The sequence below is a fragment of the Boleophthalmus pectinirostris genome, unplaced genomic scaffold (assembly GCF_026225935.1).
Source record: "Boleophthalmus pectinirostris isolate CB_2022bp ecotype Guang Dong unplaced genomic scaffold, ASM2622593v1 HiC_scaffold_4, whole genome shotgun sequence".
Lineage (NCBI taxonomy): Eukaryota > Metazoa > Chordata > Actinopteri > Gobiiformes > Gobiidae > Boleophthalmus > Boleophthalmus pectinirostris.
Window position 1 is genome coordinate 27,014,575 of NW_026571353.1, and position 17,167 is coordinate 27,031,741.

Genomic DNA, 17,167 nt, shown 5'->3' on the forward strand with positions numbered 1-17,167 from the left:
CCTTCCTTCTCTCCGAAGGTACTCATCTGAAAAATGAGAACAAAGTGATTGTTCCTGTTCTCTTTCTTAAGTCACTTCAAATGCTATCCGCTATCATAGTCAAGAGAGGCGTGCAGCGAGCAGGAGGCAGAGAAACACAGGTAGACGGTGAGTCCAAAGGAGCTGCTGAAGTCCACCACAGCATCCCCATGTTCTGAGGCAAGCACTGGGACTACTACTACTGCTGCTGCTGCTGTGTGAAGGTGAGTGCACACATGTGAGGAGGGGCTTCTGTTTAATCGACTGTTTGAAATGCACGGACTGGAAAAGTATGGGTGAGTGTCAGGCTGCAGAGTGCTCCAGGAGAGATTAAAGGTGCACTCTGGTTTTTGTTTGCTTTGTTTTATTTCTCTACATGCAGCACTTTTGTTAATGAAATATGCCATAGAAATAAAGTGGATTGGATTGGCTTGTGTAACTTTTTTTGGTAGAGGGTCCGTCACCTTGTTTGTCTTTATGGAGATGTGACTAGAATGTTCCACAGTACGGCCATAAACTTGAATGAATTACAGGTTAGATCTGTGGAAAGGCGACCCCACTCACATTAAGAATGAATGTTTTTAAGCAATAAATAACACATGTAGCTGAATAAATGCAAGACAAATTAGTTAATTACCATACTGTGGAGAATTTAAACCAATCTATTAACATCTCCATGGAGACAAGCAGTAAGCAGACCCCCCACCAGAAAAGTTACACAGTGCACCTTTAAACAAAACAGTGCATAAGGGAAAAAAAAGCTAACTGATGAATTGTTGTATTATGTATTTATATAGTTTGGAGTAGCACAAAGTATGTCCTGTCTAATGGTATTTTTGGCATCAGGCATATGTGTTAAAGTTAGTATGGGTGAGTGACAGCAGAGTGAGGAAATGAAAACGCTAAAATAATGTATGCATTTTTCTAATTTTTAGTCACTGTGATGCATAGTAATTCCCAATGTTTACAAAATTATGCTCTCAGTATTTCAACTCATTATCAGACCAGTGTGTGTTGTCGATATTGTGTGTTGAATGGTCAATATACAACTAGCGGTCCATAAACTTTGTAGCTTCAAGCAGAGTTGAAATAATGTGTCTTGTATATAAATGTATGAATTCAAATCTAAATTTACTTCTTGGTTTGTGTAACATGAACACAGCGATCTATCTGCCCTTATGTCATTTCTTAATTGTTGGTGTGTTTTTATTGCTATTAAAAAGTTCAAACATTTGCAGTTTATACATTTGAAAAGAACAAACAAGATTTCTCAGTTGAATTTCTTAGTTGTATTAAGTGCAAAGTACAGCATATTTCATTTTATCTTTATATTTTGTATATGATTGTATCTATATGTTGACTCGAGATGAACTGTTTTTAGTCACTCTGAGCTTTTCCTCCTTTGTAACATAAAAACGGAAGCGAACTAAAAAAATATATCTATTCTCTAAAATGAAGTTTTTCAAAAGTGACATGAATCCGTGTACCATTTAACATGTGACATTTTGTTTAGTTTTCTGTTATAAATACACTCTAACATTGCTTTATGATACTCTGTTTAGTGGGTTTGCATCTCACATGTTTTCACGGCACTGGATTACAAGTGAGTTTTGCAAACATAAATCTTCATCTTAATATTATGTATCTGTTGAAATGGTCTTACATCGGAAAAACGTTGATAAACACGCCTTTGATAAAACATGTGTGTTTGCAAATATTGATAACAGAACATCTAAACTAGTGTGGGGCAATATATACTTTTGTATTGTTCTATTGTGATTTTCAGTTCAAATCGTGTTTATCAATTTAAAATTTCTAGTGGATGGTCCATCACCTGCTTGTCTCCATGGAAATGTTATTGCTTTGTCTAGAATGTTCCACAGTATAGATTGAACCTATTTATCACAAGGAAGACAATCAGGTACGCTACATTACAGTTCAGATCTGTGGAGAGTCGCCCCTATTCACAGAAGGGAAACAGAAACACCCATAATGAAAAAATGCTATATGGAAATGTTTAATGTCATACCACTGAATATTCAAAAAAAAAAAAAAAAAAAGCAATAACATCTCCACGGAGACAAGCTGAAAAAAGAAAAGCTGCGCATTTCACCTTTAATTTCATAAATACAAACAAGACGTACTTTTAAAATGCCTCATAACACAACATTGATCTCTCAGTAAAATTATCAATGATTAATTGAAACAATCAGCTCCAGCCCTAGTCTAACTTTTAAAATCAGACATATGCATCCTCAATTCAACAATAAAGGTTTTGTTCAAATGTCATTTCTAAGAAGAACTAAGAATAAAAATATGATCTAAATTAAAATTGATGCAGAAGTTGCAGAGTTCCCCATCTTTTTATTTATCTACACTGAATTGTATTTTTGATCAATGACTGTGCAGAAGCAGATGGGGAAGGGACAGACGGAGAGTTTGTTTATGATAAGATGCACGATTTCAAAAAACTAACAAAAAACAAAACAAAAAAACAATCGCAGGTAGTGTGATGGCAATTACATTTGCACTTTATGTTTTCAGACCAAGACTCAGTTCACTGTGCACATTTCAAAGAGCCCATGGAGTTGTGTTTTGTTTCGTTCACACACGTTTAACTCACAAATTGTTCATCTCTCAAACAGAAAACATTGATTTGGTAATACAAGATGTGCTCCACTATGTTTTGTTACACGTTCACGAGAATCATTTGGATAATTTCAGCCCAGGAATAGACAAACTCTAATCTCTACTGATCTAAAGATAAAATGTACCTGTTAACTTAAAAGAAGAAGTGGTCTAAGCAAATGTCACGTCACCCATAGTGTTCGGACTGGTCAAGGTAGATCAGAATTTGGGATTAGGAGCAAGAAAGTAATAAGTATGAATGCACCCTTAAAAATTACACAGATTTGAGATTTCTATCACAAATTGCTTCTTAGTTGTGCAAGCATAGTTTAAATGATCACACCAAATAAGAAGAACAGGACAGAGGCGGTGATGGAGAAGCGAAAAGGTGCTTCTGAACTTCCTAATTTCAGGAGGCGAGGACACAGAGGAGATGTATGAAAAAGGCAGAAGTGAAAAGTTCAGGCTGAGAGGTGTAGGCGGTGTCACTCTGTCCACTGACAATCTCCACTGACAGAAACTCAAGCTGGAAATAGAAACCAAGCTGAGATAGAGCCACAGATTACTTATACAGGACTGAATCTTGTCACAGAAAGAAATGCTGAGAGAAGTTAGTGCGATGTTATAAACAAACTCTCCAAGTCTGAGCAGAAATTGTCCCAAACTTTGTAGCATTACTTTTATTAAAGGTCGTATTAAAGGTGACTATTGGACAGAGTATTTTGAGCTTTGGAGATGTAGACAGAATAATAAATGTATGAATGAAACAAAACACAACTCCGGGTATGTTTTTGGTAAGGAAACAACATTCTAACATGTCTTAAAGCTCATGAGAATCCATTTTGCATAATATAGGACCTTTTTTAAATGCAAAACCTGCTTGCCAATGCCCGATATTGCCCGGTATTGTCAGATTTCATAACATAAGTAAGGCTGGAGCTGGTTAGCATTTCAATGGGAGACTGCTGGGAGTACCAAGTGTCATAGAGGGACAACAGGGGCTCTAGTTCAAATGTTATTATGTCCTTAGGCAAGGCACTTCACCCACAAAACTTAGTATAAATGCGATGTGTGTGTGAGTGTTGGTGGTGGTCAGAAGGGTTGATTGCGTTCAAAGAAGTCACTTTTGTCAGTCTGCCGCAGGACAGCTGTGCTGTAGTAGGTTACCACCACCGAGTGTAAAGTGAATGAATAATGCACTTTAATGGTCACTTAAAAGGTTCTGTATTACATTATTTTTAGGCTTTAGGCTATTTTAGGAGTTATTTCCGCAAACAAAAAACACTTTGTGATGTTGTGTGTTAATACAGGAAGTGCTCAACTGGTCTTCTCTACAATCAAACAAATGATTTCAGCCTTAGAATTGTAGCCTTATTCATCAGCCGGTTTCACTTCGTGGAACTCCTCTGACCTCACAGCTTGTACTTTTTTTATTTAACAATTCGCTGCGTTTGGTCGTTACGCCAAATCCCGTAGGAAGAAGGGTAATAACGTCTTTCCCCTTGATAAAATTCACCAAACATTCTCTTTGCTCTGGCTTTAAATCCTCGACCTTGGGAATCGTTGCCAACACTGAATGTATGGCTTCATCTACATCCATCTCGACCGCTTTGTTTACTGTTGTGCTGTACCACAAAAAGGATCCAGACAGGTGCTTGAGTTTGACATCATGGCTTCACAGCTTTTTGCTGATTGGCCGGTACGCATTCAACAGCTTCCGGGGTTCTTGCAAACTGTCTAGTGTATTCTGATTCCTAATCTAGTCACTGGAGAGAAATTAAATTGAGCGGAGGCACTAAGTGGCACCAGCCGCGCTATTAGAATTGCCCATCTCAATTAAACGTAAAAGGTAGCTGTAGCTAATTTGAAAACTATCGCTTCATGACATCACAAGGTGGAGATGTAGACTGACTAATAATAAAGGATTAGTTAAACATGTGTGAATGAAACAAAACACTTCACAGGACTTTACAACAGTTTACAACATTGCTTAAAGCTCACAAGAGCCAATATAGAGCCTTTAAAGGCACAATATATGCATCAGTATTAACTTAACAGTGTTCATTTTTATTTTATTTTTTCTAGACTGAAGATGGAAATAGACTCTGCACATTTTTCACGCAGCCCACAACGCAAAGATGATCTAAGGCCTACTTCAGAGCGCAGCTTCTACCTGAGCCCCCCTCCTCTGCTCATCAAAGCCCCTAAGTTCCCCGGTACAGGCTTTCCCAGTGTTACACCCAGTGGAGCCAATGCATACAGCGTCTTTAGCCCACCTGCTTACTTCCCCATGCTCGGGCTTTCTCAACGGGAGGCAACACAAACACGCAAGCATTTTAAAACAGAAGCTAAAGATGAGCGAGAAGACAAAACTGAAAACAAAATGGGGGAAACAACTGTCTGGAGTCCGATCAGCCCGCTGTCTCCAAAATCAGGGATGATCGAGTTAAACAGACATCATAGTGATTCAGTACAAGTCAAGCAAGAACCTATAAGTCCAACTCCAATATGGCCGACATCTCCTTACCTCCTTCATCCCCCATTCTTACCCCCGCTGCACCACAGTCTCCTCCCGTACCCTTACTATTTACCAGGGACCTTCATGCGCCTCTCCCCCAGCACGTTTTACCAGCGAGAAGACACCCGCCCCGCTCCCAAAACACGAGATCTTGTACCTTCTCGCAACGTCCAACCAGCCACCAATCCAGAGAAGCTCACCATCAACGTCCACGTAGATGAGAGTTACTATGTCGATGTGGGAGGAGACCAGAAGAGGTGGAAGTGCAGAATGTGTGAGAAGTCCTATACTTCTAAGTACAATTTGGTGACGCATATTTTGGGGCACAATGGGATCAAACCACATGGGTGCCATCTGTGTGGGAAGTTGTTCAAACAGCTGAGTCACCTGCACACTCACCTCCTCACTCACCAGGGCATGAGACCACACAAGTGCAAAGTCTGCCACAAAGCCTTCACCCAGACCAGCCATCTGAAGAGACACATGATGCAGCACAGCGATGTCAAACCCTACAGGTAATGCTCAATAGATATTTGTCCAGTTTAAAGATGCACTGTGTAACTTTTTTAGTAAAGGGTCTGTCACCTGCCATTCTGTCCCCAACCACTTGAACTGGCCCTATGAGGCAGGTCCTCAAAAGTTGTCATGGCCTATTTTTTTAAATTACTTTTTGGCAAATTGGTTTCAAAATGGCCACCCATTCAAATCAATCGGCCGAGCTCAATGGCACATGACTGTAGATTAGAATAACTCGGCTAGGTACTTCACGTGATCACTTTGACCAATTAGAGCGAGAGGAGCTGGAGCTAAAGATTATAAAGTGCTTTTTAAGACAACTGAAGGATTTTGAGCTGAGAAAAAGTTTATGATCTAAAAATAGGTAAAAAATTGCCACAAAATCAGACATTTTTGAAAGTTGTAGGTGCCGGGTCAGCCGGACACGAGCAGTTTGTGATTACATTGCGCTCTATGAGAAAAATCCTCTCTCAGCCCAGGGTTTTTTGTTCACTGAAGTACCAGTGAGTGACCACTACATTAACTGGAGGGAGCTACAAGCAGCGATACCTATCCAGTTATTTTAATAGATCCATGGTACTGTAGTGCAGTTAAGAAAAGCAAAATGGTGAGTGTTAAAGTTGACAGAGAGTGCCGAGTTTTCAAAGAACAGTGGACGACTAATCATTTTTTTATTCAGTGTAAGGACCATGCAGTTTGTCTGATATGTAAAGAAAGTGTGCTGTTTTTCAGAGAACATAATCTGCGTTGTCAGTGTCATACAGTTCTGTTATACGGGTTACCTGACCCTGGCCTCCCATCATAGTCAGGAGCGATAATGTGGCCCCCAGAGAAAAAATGTTTGGTGACCCCTGGCCTAGATGTTCCATAGTCAATAGGCCAACTTTAAAGATGACGGATACACTCCACTTTTCTGCTGAAGGGTATTTGTATTGCAATGTCATTGATTTGCCGAAGTTGTTTGACTGTATGACATTAGATCAGTCTGTGGAGACAAACGTGTGACATTAACAGACCAAGTTGCAGGTCAGGTCTGTGGAGAGATAACTCTGCTCACAATGACAGTGTTTTTTACAGGTATTTTCTGGCAATTAAATCACTCATAACTCTGTAATCACTTGTTATAATGTATTAAATGCAAGATAGAAAAGTTTAAAGCCATGCTGTGGAACATTCCAGGAGAAACAATAAAATCTTTATTAAGACAAGCAAGAAGTATCCACCAAAAACTTACATAGTGCATATATGACGGTGTGATAAAATTTTGATGTTTATAGCTTTACCTGGGGCATTGTGGCCACAAACCCAAATGGTCCCAGTTTGTTCCCAGCTCTGATGAATAGCCTACAGTTTTTTTGTGTCCTTGAGCAAGACACTTCATTCACTTTGTCTGTGAATGAATGTGGCGTGACTGCTTGTTGGAGAGAACATGAGACAAAATCATTGAGGGTTGCTGTTATAACTTTGCTTGATCAAAATGTCAGAGGGTCCATAGTTAAAAAAAGAGGATACAAAAAATATACAAGGCAAGAAAATTTGTCCATACAATCTTTTATCGTAAATCTTTTCCTCTTGTGCAGTTGCAGTGTGTGCGCTCGGGGTTTTGCATATCCCAGTGAGCTCCGAGCCCATGAGCTGAAACATGAGAAAGGCCAAGAGAACATCTGTGTGGAGTGTGGCCTGGACTTCCCCACGCTGGCTCAGCTCAAGAGACACCTGACTGTGCACCGAGGACCCACGCTCTACAGGTACGAGGCTACACACCTGCTGCTGAAGATATTAAAGCCACACTGCGGAATATTTCAAGTTATGTGCCTCTAACTTACAAGAGCTCATAACAATTAAACGCAAGACACATATTCTTCAAGATCTGTTTCAGGATTTTTTTTTTAAAAAAAAAATGAACTTATTTTTTAGTCTATTTCTTTACATCTTATTGTTTTGGGGTTTTTTTTGTTTTTTTAGGTGCTCTGAGTGCCAGAAGACGTTTCAGTATCCAAGTCAGCTTCAGAATCACATGATGAAACATAAAGACATCCGGCCGTACATCTGCACTGAGTGTGGCATGGAGTTCATCCAGTCCCACCACCTCAAACAGCACACACTCACACATAAAGTGAGTACTATTGTGTTTTTCATCACTTCTTAATGCTTCACTGTGTAACATTTCTGGTGTAGGTAGGCCACTTACATGTCTTTGTGGAGATGTTATTGCTTTGCCTGGAATGTTACACAGTATGACATTAAGCATAGCATAAACTTTTACTCAATTACATGTGTTTTCATGGCTAAAACCTACACTGTAAAACATGCACACTGTCTATGAGCAGGGGTGGGCAAACTTTTTGACTCGTGGGCCACAAAGGGTTCTAAAATTTGACGGAAGGGCCAGACCAGGACATGGATGGCGTTTTTTGGTAATCCACCTCATAAGAGAAAAAAATATGGATATGTAGAAAATATATCCCATGTTATTGAAATGTCCCATAATTGAAAATCATTACAAAGCATTACAACAAAATATCTGTCTTTAAAGTCCCACGGTATTTACTATTTATTGAAATGACTTTTAAAACACTGAAAATTATTATTATTATTCAAGTTTGGCGGGCCGGATTAAAAAGATTAAAGGGCCCCATATGGCCCCCAGGCCATAGTTTGCCCACCTGTCTATGAGCAGGGTCGCATCTCCACAGATCTGAACTGTACCTTGGCTTAGTGGCATCACGTGCTTGCCTCCATTGAGACTGATAAGTTAAGGGCATAATCAACAATATTTCACTTGTAACTTTAGTCCATTTCTGTTACTTATTTATTTATTGTAAAAAATGTGAAATAGCAGAAGGGGTCTAGTGCTTTGAAGTTTTACATTAATTTTCTCAGACTCAGTTGGTTGACCTATATTGACAGTCTTAGTCTCTAGAGAAAATGAGACATGACTCTGGACTTGAGCCCAGTTTTTATTTGGCAGCTATTTCAGTAATTTAAACTCCCAGTGCTTTTTTATTCCAACAACTTCCAGAATTTCCTCTCAGATTTTCCTTTTGAAACACGAAGTGGCACCAAGGAGATGACAGCATGTTGTCAAGTGTAGTTAGTGACTAAGTAGTGTGTGTATGGGTTTTTGACTAGGTTTTATTGCTGGTTACGGTTGTTTTTTACAATTTCTAGAAGTGAGTGACAAAAATATAGTGTAAAACATAAAAACATTTGCTCTACTTAAAAGTCCCACATTACACTTTCAAGATCTATGTCATAAAGTTGTTGTTGTTTTCTCATCACAAACAGATCTGGAGTTGTGTTTTGTTTCATTCATATATGTTTAACACGCAAACCCTACATATTTAATTCTTCTCTCAAACAGAAATCACTCTGTTCCACCTTGTGATGTCATGTGGTAATACAGGAAGAGCTCCACTGTGTTTTTAAACTCCATACATCTTGATTAGAATCATTTGGGTGATTTCAGACCTTGAATTGGCAATCTCTACTGAACTAAAGGTCAAAAAGTAGCTGTTAACTTGAAAACAATCACTAGATGACATCACAAGGTGGAACAGAGCATCATGCTGGATTACTCAAACATGTGTGAATGAAACAAAACATAACTACAGGTGTGTTTTTAATGAAGTAACTATTATAACATGGCTTAAAAGCATTTAACTTTCTGGAGTTTCACCTACCATGGAAATATAAAGTTAAAACCATACTTCATGAACATTCTCCATGGAGATATGTCATACTGTGGAATATTACAGCCAAAAATGACAGAGGCTGCTCCAATAAGATCCAAGCCCTCTCACAGTTTTCATATGTTTTTATATGTTGTTATCTGGTCCTGACAGTTTGCCTCAATGGTGTAGAGGAATGAGTCAAATGGAGAGACTAAATAACCTTAGACCTGCTCTGTGTGTCTGTAGGGGGTGAAGGAGCATAAGTGTCGTATCTGCGGGCGTGAGTTCACCCTGCTGGCCAACATGAAGCGTCACGTCCTGATCCACACAAACGTCAGAGCCTATCAGTGCCACATGTGCTTCAAGAGCTTTGTCCAGAAGCAGACGCTCAAGGCCCACATGATCGTACACTCTGACATCAAACCATACAAGTGCAAGGTATGCCATGGACTTCTATAGTGGTCACTGTCATAAGCAAGATACATACGGGCTGCTGGGTCATATATAAAATGCTAATATTTGCAACAAGTGAAAGTACAAAAATGAATTCACGAAGTCAACTTATCATATCTAGTTTAGACTTATCATGGTTCAGATCTTTTCACCCACCCAGGGCAGCTGCAGATATAGAAGTTCACCACTACCAGATGTTAAAGGTGCATTATGCCTCATTATACACTGGAGGGTACCTGCTTGTCTCCATGGAGATGTTATAGTTTTGCCTGGAGTGTTCCATGGTATGACTTTAAACATGTAGCATTTATTCATTACAGGTGTTACTATTGCTCAATAATACTATCATTCATTCTGTGAATAGGGGCGCCTCTCCACAGATCTGAATTGTAATGTAGTGTAGTGCTGTAATCTGCTTGTCTCTTCTCTGGTGATAGTTTAATCTATACTTTGGAACATTCTAGACAAAGCAATAATATTTCCATGGAGATAAGAGGTGACAGACCCTCCACTAGAAATGTTACGCTGTGCTTAAGTCTTGATTAAGTAAGTGTAGTGAATGAATGACTGATTAAATCATGACTTGAAGCATTATGAGAGGCTTATCCTGGTTTAAGTAGCTTGATTCATCAGCCGATTTCACTTTGTGGAAACCATCTGACCTCGCAGCATTATGATTTGTTTGCTCAATGGTAGATAGGTATTTTTTTAATTTAACCAATCATTGCTATTTGGTCGTGACATATGTAATGTGCCAAAACCGGTAGGAAAAAGGGCAATAACATCTTTCCCCTTGATAAAATTCACCAAACATTGTCTTTGCTCCAGCTTTAAATCCTCGATCTCGGGAATTGTTTGCAAACACAGAATGTATGTCTTCGTCTACATCCATCTTGACCACTTTGTTTACTGTTGTGTTGTACGACAAAAGGGACCCAGACAGGCACTTGAGTTTGACGTCATGGCTTCACAGCTCTTCGATGACTGGTCGGTGTGTGGTCTACAACTTCTGGGGTTCGTCTAGTGTATTTTCATTCCTGATCTAGTTGCTGGAGAGAAATGAAATTGAGCGGGGGCACTAGGTGGCTTTAAGTGCAATTTAATGTAAGGCTTTGTTTGTATTAATATAACAGCTGCAATATTTAAAACTGGCCTATTGCTCTTACACTGAATCAGTTGCATTTGAGCATTAATCATCTTTACATTCACACAATCACATATTTTTGTACCATGAATGACATTTTTATTGCATTCGACTCATTTGTCTCATTATTCACATTCCAAACCTATGATATTTAGCCCGTGCAGCAGCTGCTATAAAAAGCCCTGGGCCTGTGTTGACCTTGAGTCGGCGCTTGGCTGGAGGCAGGGACCAGATACCAGGGAGGCTTTTGGCAGCGGGACCCTCCTCGTTCATAGGAAGGATATCGCCTCTCCAACAATGGCCCCCAGCCTCTCCCGAGAACAGGCCCTGCAAATAGATTTCATCTCGCTTTCTCTGGCGCTTCCTGTTTTCTCACGGCCCTCTTGGACAGTTTACAGTCCCTCTCTCCTCCTGAAGGAAAGGACCACCCTCATAAGAAAGAATGCAGAGGAAGGACAGCACAGGAGCGGCCCTTCCATGTCCAGCTCCTGTCTGCACGGGGCTTCCTCTCGTGTTATTCTAACGCGTGTGTCCAAATGCGCGTCCAAGAGTCAGAGAATAGGAAAAAAGGAAATCAAAGTGCAGGGAGGGTGTGGGGTGTCTGCTGCATTCATTCATGGTGACGTTGTGTAGAGTTACAACTATTCTGCGTTCTGAGAAAGTTTGTGAAGAATTGTTGGCAGAAAAAACAAAACAAGCATGGCCGACACTGGACTTTTGTTTGGGAAACTTTGATAACTGGGTGTAAAAATAACATAAAACAAAGGGTGAATAAACATGGCCAATTCATTTTGTGGAATTAGAAGATTTAAAGGTCCTATATTATGCAAAATTGAGATTTAAACATGTTATAATATTGTTGAATCATCAAAAACATACTTAGAGCTGTGTTTTCTTTCATTCACACATGTTTGAGTAACACTTTATTGTTAGTCTGTCTACATCTCCAAAGCTCAAAATGCTCTGTTCCAACTTGTGATGTCATGTACTGGTAGTTTTCAAGTTAACAGCTACCTTTTATCATTAATTCATCAGAAATGGGCAGTTTCAGGGCTGAAATTAGAGAAATTATTCTAGTGAAGGTGTACGGAGTTTCAAAACCCAGTGGAGGACATTGTGTATTACCACATGACATCACAAGTGGAACAGAGTGTTTTCAGTTTGAAAGAAGAGCTCAGCCTAAATATGCAGTTTTTGTGAGTTAAACGTGAGTAAATGAAACAAAACACAACTCCATGAATGTCTGTGATAAGGAAACAACATTATAACAGCGATCAGAAAATAGTGTAATATGGGCTCTTGCTACAACCACTGCTATATTTTTACATGAATCATGCACAAAAACAGTATGGTTTTCCAAAAAGAGGGGTTTAAAATTGTGGTCAAAATGCATAAACAGATGAAAATATCTTAAAGATGCAAACTTTCTTGGTTTGCCATAAAAAACCTGCACACAGAAGCTCAGTTGGTAAGAGAGTTTGTCCACTGATTTGAAGGTTGGCTGTTTGAATCCTGCTCTTAACATAAAAAACCATCATCAGTTGAGCGTTCAGATCCACTGACCCACAGGTTGTTGGAGGTGTGATTTCAGTTCTCACAGATGAACGCTGTATTTGTGTCTTTGGGCAAGACATTTAACCCACTTCGCCCACAGTGTCTGCGTACACTCGTATATAAAAATGTGACCATTTACCACACACTCCCACACTGTGCATATATGTACTCTTCTTATAACACGTCCATTAAAACAAATAAAGCAATGTAATTAAAGGTGCAATGTGTAACTTTTCTGATAGGTCCATTACCTGCTTCTCTCATTTTGATGTTTCTGCTTTGCCCAGAATGTTCCACACACAGACTATTAGTGGTTTTATTGCTCTGAAATAGATTGAAAAGCATGCATTTGTACTATGAGTGGGCTCGCCTCTCCACATATCTGATCTGTAACTTGGCCTGGCGGTGCCACGTACTTGTCTTAATAGGAAAAGATAAGTTTAATACATACTGTGGCCACCAGAAAAGTTACACAAAGCACCTTTAAATACATCCAAGATACAAAAGTTTAAGTTGTGCATTGTCCAAAATGTTGTACACTACAAAACTGTGTGGTAGATTTGTTGACATCATGTTGTTTATCTTTTGCAGCTTTGTGGAAAAGTTTAACAGAATGCACAACCTGATGGGCCACATGCACCTGCACTCGGACAGTAAACCCTTCAAATGTCTGTACTGCCCCAGCAAGTTCACCCTGAAGGGAAACCTGACCAGACACATGAAGGTCAAACACGGCATCATGGACCGAGGCCTGGACCAGAGATGTAAGCCTCCACACATAAACGCATAAAAACAACATTTGTTAGTCAGTTCTTCTGTTTAAAGGTGCATTGTGTAACTTTTCTGGTGGAGGTCCATCAAACTCTTTTCTCCATGGAGATGTTATTGCTTTGTGTGGAATGTTTCATAGTACAGTATTAAACCTTTCTATCTTCATGGAGACCAAACCTGACGAAGTTACAGGTCAGATCTGTGTAGAGGCGACCCCGCTCACAGTCAGAATGAATATTTTTGAGGTATTTTTGAGCCGTAAAATCACCTGCAATTGAGTAAATGTAAGGAGAAGTAAGGAAACAAGCAACCAAAAAGTTAAATAGTGCACCTTTGAAGCTGCATCGCCCAACTTTTTTTTTCATCTCAGAAAGTGTGTCATAAAAATCTGACTGTTAAAAGCCATCAATCACTCTCACATCACACTCAAACATAGGCAACATGGGGGAAGTGTCTTGCTCAAGGACACAACAAAGGTATAAACTCGTCAGAGATGACAAAAAAAATTAAAATAAAAAATCTACCAATGGAAATAGCTGATTTTAGAAGTGCAAATTTCTTTCTCCACTGCCAGATATTTTTTAAAATTTCTAATTTAGTAAAACAATCAGACATCTTTCAAAATCAAATCTAGTAGTGAGAGCATCAGTATCAAAAAGTATTGATCCTCATGCAGAAAGAGCAATACCTGTCTAATGTCTAATTAAAGGTGTGACATTGGCTTAGAGGGTTGATTCCTGCTCAAACCAAGTTCTGTCGTTGTACCCTTGGGCAAGACACTTCATCTGTCTTGCCTAATATGAAAGTGGTGAGTATGTGAGTGGTTGATGGCACAAATTGGCAGCCTCACTTCCAGGGCAGCTGTGGCTACAAATCCACAAATCAAAATTTATATTCTGAATTCAAATCATTAAACTGCAAATTCATTTAGATTCATCAAGATGTATTTTAATTTCACCAAAATTCTTTCTGTCTTTTGTTTTCTAGTGTTCAGACAGAGAGGTAGATTCTGCTTGCCCACCTCCGTCAGCCTGATCTCCCACTTCAGCCAAGAGGAACCGTTCGACCTGTCCCAGAAGCCCTCGGGGGACCCAGGGCTGCATTTGACCCAGTCCGATGGAGAGAGCCTCCCTGGCAGCTCCGGACAAGAAGAGGATGAAGACAGTCTGTACAGAAGAAGCCAGTACAGTCCTGAAGAAGCCCAGAACGAACCGATGGAAGAGGAGAGTGAAGAGACAGACAAACAGCAACAATTTAGAGCCAATGATTTTGTCGAGCTGGAGAAAACATCTGGAAAGTATAGAAAACCCTATGATGACGAATTTACTGTAAAAACTGAGTCGAGTAGCCTGAGCAAAGGAGAGAGGAACCAAAACAGGCCAAAAAAGGGTGAGAGTGATTACATTAGTGTGTCGGTGGAAGTTGCAGGTAGACAGAATGAGGAAGAAGACTGAAAATGAGAGAAACAAGCAAAAATGTGTGTGAGGAACAGAGGAGGTGAGGCAATGTAGGTGTATCAAACCAAAGAAAGGAAAATATCACGGGTTAAGTGTCACGGGTTCATTTTAAAAAGCTGTGAATTTGATTGTATTTTATTTTTTTTTATCAATAGCATCAATAGATTTTTTGGTTAAACTAACATGCGATCAAAACCCTTTTCACTGTAACCAGTTTTATTTAAAGCTACCATTTGTATGTTTGTTTGATTGTTTTTGACCAGCAGATGGTAGATGTGAAACCTGTTCCCCATCCCCTCACCTGGCCTTTATTCAGGCTTTGGTCATCTTCTGTGAGACAAAAGCTGGAACAATCAAACTGCAGTAATGTAAATAGCATCTAGTGGTGATATGTGAAAATACAGCGAAGACTGGGGGGATTGGCTGATGTAACTACAGATGGTAGCTTTAAAGTGGGCATGAATATTATACTTTTTTATCTGATTGTTTGTAATAAAAAATAGTTGATTAATGATTACTGAACATAATGTACTGTAAATTGATCTGTGATGGGGCTGTGGTCAGATTTTGAATCATGTCACTGAATTACAAATACATTTTAATTGTGATCATTTAGAATAGTAATATATTTAATTAATTAACTTAATCATGATCATTACTGCTGTTTTATTTTATTTTGATTTTTTTTTAAGTTTTAAATGTAACAAAAATCTTTTAAATAAACTGTTTCATCTGAAGTTTGTGGTTTGTGTCCAGAATGTTAAACTGACTTTTCTTTTGCGATGAGCAGAAGTGGTTGCCTTGAGTTACAGCGCACTTGCCTGTCTCCTCCTGGTTGTGTTTCAAAGCAGAGGAAGGGGAAGAGAAAACACCTCTCCTCTTCTCTCTTTTAGGTTGTGATCAAACGCCGCTGACGGACACAGTGGGTGTCCCAGACAAAGGCTTCATAAGTCTCACAATAAAGCTTTGTTTCGGCAGGTTGCAGGAGCTTCCCCTAAAAATAGAGAAAAATAAAAGTAGTACAAAGTTTGAATATCGTAAAAAGACGTGCCATGATGTATAGAGCTCACCTGAGAGGCCAGGTATTTCAAAGAATTAAAGTGCTCATACTACACTAGTTTCTGATCCATTTTATAAAGTTGTTTCCTCATCAGAAACATTCTGTTTCACCTTGTGATTTCACGTTGTAAAACTGGAAAGGCTCCATTGTGTTTTAAAACCCCATACACCTTTACTAGAATCACAATTTGATGATTTCAGCCCCGGAATTTCCTATCTCTAGTAAACAAAAGGTAAAAAGTAGCTGTTAACTTGAAAACTACAGCTTCATAACATCACAAGGTGGAATTTTGCAGCATTTTGAGCTTAGGGGAAGTAAACAAACTAATAATAAAGGGTTATAGAAACATGTGAATGAAACAAAACACAACTCCAGGGAGGTTTTTGATGAGCCATGTTGATATTACAACTTTAGGACCTTTAATCTCAGATAAATAATAGTTTTACAATGCAACACCTCTCCTATGGGCTAAAGGCCATACCATCTTGGCCATCCAATATTATATAATAAATATTTAAACACATAAACTGGCAGTAACATTACATTAATATTATTTCCTGTTGTTGGCCATCATCAAGAGTCTAACAAAAGCAGAACAAGTTGGATCAGTGAAGTGAGGATGTAATCAGCATGTGTAGCAGCGTTTTTCAGCCTTTTGTGTTGCAAATTCATAAATCAACTTACAAGAGCAGAAATGACATTTACCTGAGGGCAACATTCACAACATTTCCAGTAACTATAAACTACTAAGGAACACTATTCTGCATTGAGGTATAAAAACATGTTAAAGATGCACTATGCACTATATTCTATCTGTTCTTTTAAGGGTTGTTTTATTGCTCAAAAACATGCATTGTTACTGAAAGTGGGGTTGCTTCTCTACAGACCTGACATGTAATTGAGCCTGGTGCCATCTCCTGCTTGTTTCAGTAGAAATAGTTAAGTTTCCAGGCAAAGCAATAAAAACAAAGTGGCAGATTCTCCACCAGAGAAGTTACATAGTGCACGTTTAACAGGGATTAAATATTTATTTCATATCTCAAGGCACAATAATGTTAACCAATAATATGTAGTTACTGGAAATGTTGTGCTTTCTTTCCACTGGCTGCTCACCCGCTCAGGTAAACAGTCATTTCTGCTCCTGTGAAATGCAGAAGAGCAGCTTCTCCTTTTCTGTCCATGACGACCACCGCGTCCATGGGCTGAAACTGCAAATAGTTTGAGGAAGTTCTCACATCCTCCTCTCCTTTCCTTTCCCCTCACCTTTATGGTTCATTCCCAGCCTTTAGCCTTTAGCATGAAGAGAAGACGTGCATCGGGCTGCCCACTGCACAACTGAAACACAGAACAGAAGAAAACATAGAGAAGAGTGAA

General features: G+C 39.3%; 1 protein-coding gene across 1 annotated transcript; it reads left to right on the plus strand.

The window, feature by feature from the left end:
* Window positions 1–15,389, plus strand: znf366 (zinc finger protein 366). The gene is made up of 8 exons (XM_055161769.1): window positions 1–18; window positions 100–242; window positions 4,732–5,679; window positions 7,261–7,428; window positions 7,646–7,796; window positions 9,601–9,812; window positions 13,097–13,269; window positions 14,264–15,389. Exons 3-8 carry the CDS (start codon window positions 4,739–4,741, stop codon window positions 14,728–14,730), a joined length of 2,112 nt encoding a protein of 703 aa, XP_055017744.1. The 5' UTR covers window positions 1–18; window positions 100–242; window positions 4,732–4,738; the 3' UTR covers window positions 14,731–15,389.
* The last annotated feature ends 1,778 nt before the right edge of the window (window positions 15,390–17,167 follow it).